The 10000-nt window shown below is 42.4% G+C and overlaps 1 protein-coding gene across 1 annotated transcript; it reads right to left on the reverse strand.

Annotated features, from left to right (window-relative positions):
• Nucleotides 1-204: 204 nt before the first annotated feature.
• Nucleotides 205-7961, reverse strand: PRDX1 (peroxiredoxin 1). Its single transcript, XM_054210777.1, has 6 exons — nt 7830-7961; nt 4733-4849; nt 3573-3726; nt 3172-3294; nt 2177-2307; nt 205-591 (listed from the first exon to the last, which is right to left on the reverse strand). Exons 2-6 carry the CDS (start codon nt 4836-4838, stop codon nt 506-508), a joined length of 600 nt encoding a protein of 199 aa, XP_054066752.1. The 5' UTR covers nt 4839-4849; nt 7830-7961; the 3' UTR covers nt 205-505.
• Nucleotides 7962-10000: the final 2039 nt, after the last annotated feature.

Genomic DNA, 10000 nt, shown 5'->3' on the forward strand with positions numbered 1-10000 from the left:
AATATCAAACCATGTTCCTCTACCTATATTCTTCATGACTTTGCTACTACAGAGTACTTTACTACTGCAACATGAAAACTGCTAATATCTCCATTCTAATGGAGCTGTAGAAGGCCGAGTTGTCTACAGCAGACTGAGCTTTCAGAAGAGCATTGCTCTTTCAGCTCGCCTGATGACTAAAATGTAAGAACAGTAGACAGCATGCTCTTTCCACAAGTTTATTTAATAGAGTTACAAAAGGATACAACTGCTCTATATGCAACACAAGGCTAACCACATACACTGCATTGTCACTAAAGTCAACAGGGCTTGATGTACAGATACTGATCATTAGGATTTTCTATGAAGGTACTGTCAACAGGACGAACCTTCCTTCAAGTAAAAAAAGTTACTGTTTATACCTATAGCATGATCCCTTGACTCAGATGCAATGACTTAGTCAAAGTTCAGTAACAGATGCTTGCTTTTTATGTAAGGCATACTAGTTTCCACTCAGACTGAAAGTTTATTTCTGCTTGGCAAAATACTCTTTACTCTTCTGAACATCAGGCTTGATTGTGTCACTGCCAGGCTTCCAGCCAGCTGGGCACACTGAAATGATAAGAATGTTTAAGTCTTACCAGCTGCTCCTGCAGAACATGTTTTAAAACAACATTAAAACAAGCTAGCAACTCAAAACTTGTATACATCTTTGCAAGATACAGAAGGTGCATTATTCCATATGGCATTACATTCATTTTATTTTACTCATTTCCATTTGATCACTAGGTAGCAGCACCCAGAGAACCACGTGTTTGCCCATGGAACAGTGGGCCCTTTACACATGCATCCCTCCCCAACCCCCTTCAAAGTTTCATAGCAGCTTGACAGCAAGGCTAACACCAACACCAGCAGCCCGAGTCAGAAGGCTTTCTAACTATTACAGTACCATCTCTCCTTGGATCCAAGTCAAGTCTATATTCTCCTTATCTTGAATCAACCCTAGTCCCATTCTCTAGTTTAATCAGGAGGGAGAAGGAAGAGTTAAACTGTCTCTAGTTCTCCTATATGGCTATCAAAAGGCCACCAAAATGCAGAGATTGCATGGTCTCAAAAGTGCAGTGACTCCTGAGCAGCATTTTTTGGACACAGCCTTCCTTGTATACAGCCATGCAAGGTTTAATGTGCACTCCACACAAGACTGGAAATTTTAACTACAGTATTCTCAGCTTCTGAGTGTTGCTACACACTTTATTCTGATCTATCCTGGTTTAGATGAGACTGCGGTCCTAGTTCTGGAGCAAAAGCTACTCCAGGGCTTAGTAAACCCCAAGAGGCTTCATTTGTAAGAAATGTGACTGGTCCATCATCAACTATGAGGGACATCTCCTCAGCTGACAAGAGGATGGCATACTAGTTCAGCAACATTGACTCTTCAGGCTACAGCACAGCCACAATAGCAGCTTGGTTTAATAAAATCTGCCATTGATTTACCAGTTCTGAAGCAAGTTAAGTATGACCAGCAGCAACATCTGTCATTAGCTAATTTAATCACAGCTGAAGACTACTAATACATACAGTAATTTCAAGTTTCATAACCTGGTTCAAACCTTTCATCTGCAGTGCTTTTTTGGTAGCTCCTGCAGAAGAGCTTCCACCCTCAAACACTCCATATCACTCTTGAACTATGGGCACAAAGACACACACATCCCACTTCCCCTCACTACATATGGCCTCACTACACATGGACACAGATCAGCAGGCTTTCTAGAAGTGTAACTGCTTAAAATGTAGCAGTAGCACCAGTGGTCTCAGCCTACCAGATCTAGGAGCAGAGTCTAAATTATGCTTGCCCTTGCAGACTAACTGATCACACATTCTTTTTGTCTCAAGTATTTTGTGTGTCTAATTGAAAGTGGTGTATGCTTGGCAAGGCATCCAGCACCAAATTTTGTTTATGTGATATTTCAACACTAGCAAGTATTTAATGGACCATTAACTGAAATAAGATAAATACAGTACTATGGTGTCCTTCAACACGCAGCTTTACACAACCAGATGCATTTCAAGAGGCACAGTTACTGTGCCCAGATCTATAGATGTACTTAGTACCTTCCAGTAAACCTTGATTTAACCTGCCTAGTTTATACTGTTCTCTAGGGAAACATTTAAGATCAGAAAGAGGAAGAACCCTTACCTTCTCCATGTTTGTCTGTAAACTGGAAGGCCTGGACAAGTCTGAGGGTTTCATCAACAGAACGGCCAACAGGAAGATCATTGATTGTTATCTGCCTCAAGATCCCCTTCTCATCAATTATGAACAGACCCCTAAAATAAAAATAAAAAAAAACAGCCCTCAAGTTAAACCCAGCTTTTGAAAGACAGATTAGGCTGGAGTGAGTTTCAAAAACCCAAGTTGAATATTCTATTATGGCAATAAATCATGTCATCTAGTATTACTGACCTCTTCCCAAAGCCAAATACCTTTGGTGTATGCATAGCACTGAAACATTAGTAGTTAAAAATCTTAAGAGGCAAGTCAAAACACTAATGCAGGAAAGCAAAGCAACACTTCCTATTTAAGTAAGATACCACTGGAAAAAAAATGGAAGAGAAACCTAAGGAAAGGCGCTCTTACATTTAAAGAAAAACTACACACAATGTTCTCAAGGAAAAAAAAAAAAACACACACAACCTAGCAATGGCTCAGTTAGTCTTCCAAAGTCCCATTAAGAGTTCACAGAAGTTTAGCCCCCTCAGCAACTTGAACTCTGAACAGGTGACTAAACGATAAGGCTTGGGTTTTAATTAATCTGTACTTTAATCACTAGATTAAACACCTGTAATCACTTTCATGACTATGTAGGTCTCATTACCAATATTCACAGAAGCTCACCTGCATGAGACTCCTGCACTGTGCAGATAAGTAATTAAAGGGAAGCAGCAGGCATTGATCTTGCTTACCAAAACCATGAAAAGTCTAAACACTAAGCAGAACGAAGTAGCATCTCCCCTTGTAGGGGTGTTTGATAGCTTGAAGCAGTTTACATTTAGAATAGTAATAGTTTCAACTTGTGGCAGGTGTTCAAGTATATGCAAGCTCTGTGTTCAGCTGACATGCTCCGTGTATTGCAACATAAGACTTTAACAGCAAGTTTACTTTCTTGCATATGGTCTTATGCATATACGTACCTGTATGCAATACCTTCGTCCTCTTTAAGTACTCCATATTCTTTGGCAATGACACGTTTTGTGTCAGAAATCAATGGGATTTTCATAGTACCCAAACCACCTTGTTTCTTAGGAGTGTTGATCCTAAAAGAAGGAAGTTTAAAAATATAGACAGTTCATAATAAAGTATATGGTAGAACAGAAGCTGATCCTTTCTGCCATATCATACTCTCTGCCAATGAGACAAGATGAGAACGGAACAGTATGCTCAGTTCTGTTCAGAAGCATCTAGCCCTACCAGTACTTCCCAAGTGCCTTTATTTGATACTCCAGTAGGAAAGTCAGAATATTCTCAGGATTCAGTTCTTGCAATAACTGAGGCCAGGCAGAGTATTCTGGTAGGTTAAAAGGCTGATTCTTACCAGGCAAGGTGACAGAAGTGAGAGTCAACAGAAGCTCCAATCACTTCACAGTTGATTTTCTTGAATTCATCAGCTCTGTCACTGTATGCAATGATTTCAGTTGGACAGACAAAAGTGAAGTCCAGTGGGTAGAAGAAGAACACAACATATTTTCCTAGAAGGGCAGTAAAACTAGTTAATCTCTTGTACCTTTATAAGGGCTGTCATATTCAATATCAACCATTCAAACAGTGATAGAGAAAGGGCTTGATACACTACCTTTAAGGATTAAATGGCAAACTACTCATGCCTCTATTTTAAGATTTGCTGTATAGGTGGGAAGCCCATAAAGCACCTAGGGGATTTACACTTCAGCCAAATGCCATTTGCAACACTCTTGAAGGCCACTCTACTGCTAGTAACTCAGAACCCTACTCAACTGAAGTCTCCAGAACCAGACTGTCAAATTTGACAGGGAATGCCCATCTCCTGGGCCTACTCCCATAGGCCTGCCCAGAGTACAACTAGCACTAGAAGACCCTGCGGCTGACTAGTAACAGAGTGCAGAAGAGCCACACGTCTGAAAGGCTACAACCCACGGAGACATTTTAATTTGAGTAGGTGATTAGCCTATGCCTATTCACCACCCTCACGCAGCCTGAGGGCTGCGGCTTCCAGTTCAAAATCTCTTTCTAAAGCCACCCACATTAGTACTTGAACACTTCAGGCTTTCCCTTTGATTTTAGTAAGCTTTTTTTAGCAAGGCAAATATTTTACTAGTGCTCTAGAGAAAGGAACTTCGTTGGTTAAAGAATATACTTTCCATTGACAGAAAACCTACAAGAGAAGACTGCTATTTCACACAGTGCTTTGGAGATGTTATATCAGTCTCATAGTATGATAGACAGGACAAGTAAGCCTGGTCCAAGATAACAGTTTAGAGAAGTTTTATGCTAATTAGCAACAATTATCATAGCTAGGTTATGCAGCCATGCTGCTGACAGCTTCCCAAGCATACTCCAGTCACCACTGAGAACCACTGCACAAGTTGTATACTTCAGTCTACTGCCAAGTGGTCACTACTACTTCAAAACCAAAAATCAAGATGTATCCTTAGATGCCCTCCACTCCTGCATATGGCTAGATTATATCTGCATAATTAGAGAATCACATAATCTTACCCTTATAGTCAGAGAGTTTGATGTCTTTGAATTGCCCATCTGGCATTACAGCCGTGGCAGTAAAGTCAGGGGCTGGTTTTCCAATGAAAGCACTTCCTGAAGACATCTTGATTTAATCTAGATAAGAGTTAACAACAATACAATTTAGATAATAGTACATAGTACATTTGCACCCAGAAGTAAGCATTTATTCAAAGCATCTTATCAGATCTTGGTCTTGCAACACAAGGCTTAAGAGTGAAATTAGTTTTAGTTTTGTCACATGGGTAGTTCAGTCAAAACACTAGCATTTTTCCCCCCTAAAACAATACAGTAAGATGCAGTTCAATAATCACAGCCTACATATGCAGACAAAGCCACTACATAGATTACTAGCACTTCAAGATCTATGGCTCATTAGCCTCCTAATGATACAATAATAGTTATCTTTGACCAGCAACAGCTCATCACCTTCTAGAATTTTAGCAGTATTCAGTAAGTCTTCCAGTTCCCCTAGGTGAATGAGTTAGAAAGTATGGGGTTTAGAATTTTTGATGAGGAGACTCTTGTTCAAGTTTACAATGGAATTTAAGCCCTCAAAACTTTATCTCCCTGTTGATTCCAGAAGAAAAGAACTTTTGTTAATCTCCAGAGATCAGCGCTCTGCGTAACTGCACTTTAGCCTTTCAAACAATTAAACCTTGTTTTATTCGCAACTAGAAAGACTCATGGTGTACATGTGAATCACATTCTATGTTAGCAATTAAAATCTCAAAGTCTTAAACCTGTACAGCTAGGTCATTTCCACTGCAAGTCTCCAGAACAAGAGTAAGAGGGTATACAAGGACAAGAAAACTCCACTTCTGGCTGCCTGCCCTAGAAGCCAGTCATTTGTAATACACCCTGTGCAGTATTTTTTGCTCAGTCTGGGAATGCAGTACATCACTTTAGAATTCCAGTTGCTTCCAGAGCATAATCTTTTAAACAGGTAACTTTATGAACCTCCTTTCTTCAACTCAGTCTTCTTAAAAGTAATTTCACTTAAGTCATTCTATACTACAAGCACTGGCTGCCTTGGAGATAAAAAGACTTCTGAAAGGTTAGCATGAGTCTCATGTTGCCAAGGAAAGTTGAGATTCAAGGATTATTCCAAGTCCTGCCTACAAGGCACTAAGTCAATTCTAAAAAAGGTTGAGAGCACCTCATTTCTTGGCTCCTCCCCCCTTGCCAGACACTTCCTGGAGGACTAGCCCCTAATTCATAAGCATTTATCTTTCGATCCAAGTTTAAATTTATCAGTTTAGAATCTTCTCAGTACAAGTTTTACCTTTGAAAGTTTCTCTTACATACCCTGACAGTATATAGACAGTAACCATCTACCTCTCAGTTTTCATTTTGAGAAGTGTCAGACTGTACAGTGCTTTTTAAATGCCTTTTGCGACCGAGCTCTTTATCCCCACATTCATCCAACAGTTTAGCCTTCAACTGCCACAGACTGGGAGTGAGTCTTATGAATGAACTGATTCTATGAACGAATGTGGCCAGAACTACAGAGTATTCTTAGGACTGCACTGAAACAGTCTAGTAGGAAGACATCAATCATCCCTCTGCCAAGCATCACATGTAGCCATGAATGCAGGTGCAATTCTGAAGCTGCAGTTCTCTAGGAGGGACAGGGGGGGCGGGAACAGCCATTGCACAATATTTATTTATTTATTTGAGATGCCTCCAACTAGTGAGTTTTACCTTCTAAGCAATATCTGTTTTGTCTGGAGTGCATGACCCCACATTTTGTCACTGAGCTACATTCTCTTCCATTACTCAAGCTCAAGGTCATGCTTTTGCTCAGTGCTATGCCAGTCCTCCTATATTTATTCCATCAGCAGTCTCTGGAGTATTTTACTAGGTATTCAATGTCAAATAAAAGCTGTCAAACCACTCTTTGATATTTCCCCTTTTTAAACTATAAGTTATTGCCCCCTTTTTAGTCAACATGAAGATCTGCAATGCTGGCAGGAGATTTAGTTGCCTTGTACTGCAAAAGAACCATCTGCTTTCCTTGGAGCACCTACTGGGACCTACCAACATTTCTGCTTTTCTGTGCAGGGTTCCCATGTGTTCTCACATGCTCTGGTTGGATTTTTAGCCACAGCATTTCCTAACCCACAGAGCAACAGACCACAGGCTCAGTATGTTATTTCCTTTCATTCTCGAGGAAAGGAGAATGGACGCTGCAAATCAAGTACACTTGAAGCAGGTCAGAGTATCTTTCTGTTGCTCACAGCCGCACACGGCTTCAATTATCTTCACGCTGCAATTATAATAAGCCAGGCCTGCGCTTTTAATTAGTAATTCATACCTTTAGGATATAATGAACAAGAGCGAAAGGCCGTTTCAAAACACACCGTCAGCCTTCCACTCTGCTACCTTCAGACCGTCGCAAAAACGCGGTTGAGCTGCTGAGCTGCGGTCGGGGAAGAGCCACACGCCCCCTCGGTTCGACCGCGCCGCAGCCGGGCTCACACCGACCGCGGAACTCGCTTCCCTGAGACAGCGAAGACCAAAGCATCCCCCCCCGCAGCGACAGGGGCCGCCCGCCCCTCCCCCCCAAGGTGAATATAGAACTCTTTTTTTATTAAGATTCGGAAGCGGGAGTCCGCCCCGCCTTGATCCGAAGCCTCCAGCCCAGCCGGGCGAGGCCGCTCCGCTCCCGGCATGGCCGCGCTCGGCCGCGCTCCCCCCCTCTCCGCCCCGGAGATCACCCCGCGGCTCCTCCCCGAGCAGCACAACGGGGAGAGCTGATAAAGGCCGGAACGTAGGAAAGGGTTATCTGCCCACCACATAAAGAGAGGGGGAAAATAAGCGAGGGAAGGAAGCGGCAGCCGCAGATGCGGAGAGGAATGCGGAGAGCAAGAGCTCGCCCTGCACGCTTTGCTCAAGACCCCATCTGCGCAGCGGGGGCGGGGAGAAGAAAAAAAAAAAAGGCAAGCAAAAAAATTAAGAAAAAACGCACGAACGAAAGCAATGTGCAAAACCCCAAATGAACACTGCCCTGCGGCAAGCATTCTGCCCTGCGGCAAGCTCTCTCTCTTTTCTCTCCCCCTCCCCCCGCACTTACGCAAAGAGCCGAACCCCCCGTACGCTCCAACGCCGCAAGAAGGCCCACACTGCAGCAGCCCCCCCCGCACCGGCCCCTTTATACCCGCCCCGGTCTCGCGAGGAGACGGGCTCCGCCGCCGCGGAAGGGGGGGGCCGCCGCCGCCTCCGCCGCCCCTCCCTGCCCTGCCCGCCCCTTGCAAGGGCAGCATGACTTGGCGGATTTGCAGCTATCCCTAGTCGATAGCGGGCTGTCACCGCCTTTATCTGAACGGGGACACGGCCCCGGACTGTTGAAAGAAGCGAAAAGAATTTGAATAAATGGAGATAATTCTCTGGAGAGTGTTCGGGGAGGTGCCGTGGAAATATCCAGTGTAATGGTTGTAAACGATTAATGGGAAGATGACTCAGAGGCTTACTGGAAGAATAAATTACTTTTTCAATGCCTTCCTATAAGAAAGCTATAATAATTATAAGTCGTGAAGGAGACGGAGAATACACAGGATTTCGAGGGAAAATAAGAGATGACTGGCATGTCGTTTAGGTGAACGGGAGTTAGCCATTTACTTCATTATCAATAAAATCTGACCTTATTAACGAAGCAATAAGCATTCACGGTGTTATATAGGTCTGGGGTCAAATCTTTATCCTCTTGCTCTGTATTATCAACTGGCTCTTCAACCTGGTACTAATTCCCAAGGTTTTCATTGATTCTTCTCCATCAATGGGAAGACTGATCCGACTCATGCAAGTCAGCAAAAAGTCTGAAAACTAAATTAAGTCTAATATCTGAGTTTCAGGGGTAGGATGGAAACTCTTGGAAGATACAATATTCACTTCAGGGAGTTTTGACTCATTCCCAGAGCGAAGCTACTCTGAGGGATATTGAGCCTGAGTGGATCTTTATAAGCATCGTGTTTGGATTCAAGACTGAATTGAAGCAGTTTGGTACTTTTTGAGGACCAAACCCTGAATTTAAACATAAAAGTTTTATCAAATAATGAATACCAAAGGCCATTAAGGACATATGACAAAACTGCTTGCTCTAGTCAAAAGTGTTTATCACCAATGTGTTCACCAACTGATTTTTGCTCTTCTGTTTCGCAGTTTAGAGTCGTGTTTCTTACACCTTTTAAAACCTGATTATAAATGGTAACAAGGAGAAAACAACAAAGGAGTAACAAACTTTAAATGTTTGCAATCTACATCACTGTGTAGTGTTGCTGGGTGACCATATCCGTGTGGTGATTCACCCAAGAGACGACTGGTTTCGGTACCAGATGAAATTACTCCTTAAATAATAAAAGCAAAATAATGCGTGTATGTACTCAGAAAAAAAATTGCACTCACCTTAATGCAAATAATTTATCTACTGCTGTTTCTGTTGTTATAGCATGCTTAATCTTTTGCAGAAAGAAGTTTGTTACTTTCCTAACATCAATGTTGTTACAATAATTGAGGTCTATGAATTGAGACATGTACACACCTACCTATCAACTCAGGCCATTAACCCCTGAAAAGTCAAGTAGTCCTAATTTAAATATCTAGAACAATGTAGTCTTACTGCAACTCTAGCATGCTTGCCAATGGACAAAGCAGTAATGACTTTCTCATAGTTTCAGACTCCATTAATGCTCATTATGCTCATTTCTCACACTTTCAGATGCATAATATACCCATTTTGCATAGCTACCGCAATGCAGTTTGTGCCAGGTTTGTGCCCTAAGCACTGCATTTCCATTCATATGTCCATGGCCTCATTATTTTTGATTAGTTTCTGAGCTAGTCTTTCTAAACATCAGTTTCTGGAGGTTTTGGAGTGATAAATTTTCAGGGCCACTCCTTGTTCAGTGAGCAGATGGGTTTCTGTAACATTTTTCAATCTTTAGATGTAAGATGCTACTTAGATAAATAAAAAAATTAAATTCTCAAAGAGAGACAGGGCATGTCTACCCAAGTGAGTGCTGGAAGGACAGACTCCTCTCCACACCTTGCTTTTCCATACTCTGTTCTTCACCCAGCGGATTAGCTGTGGTGTAGTGTTCTGCTAAAATAGCTGCCAGGCAGGATCAGCTTGTACCTGATCAGCACGGAGCACCAGAATCCCCAGTGTAGGCCTCTCTGCACCCATCCATACAGCTATGGCCACAATACATAGTTTATGTATTAACAAAGAGCAGCTGGCTGGCCCTG

The sequence above is a fragment of the Rissa tridactyla genome, chromosome 8 (genome assembly GCF_028500815.1).
Source record: "Rissa tridactyla isolate bRisTri1 chromosome 8, bRisTri1.patW.cur.20221130, whole genome shotgun sequence".
In the NCBI taxonomy this organism is placed as follows: Eukaryota; Metazoa; Chordata; class Aves; order Charadriiformes; family Laridae; genus Rissa; species Rissa tridactyla.

Excerpts from the sequence above, each read along its gene's own strand:
- PRDX1 (XM_054210777.1), bottom strand. The coding sequence starts at position 4,838 with ATGTCTTCAGGAAGTGCTTTCATTGGAAAACCAGCCCCTGACTTTACT. Across the intron at positions 3,727-4,732 it reads CAAACTCTCTGACTATAAGG|GAAAATATGTTGTGTTCTTC; the intron begins GTAAGATTATGT and ends CTGCCCTTCTAG. Across the intron at positions 2,308-3,171 it reads GACGAAGGTATTGCATACAG|GGGTCTGTTCATAATTGATG; the intron begins GTACGTATATGC and ends TTTTTATTTTAG.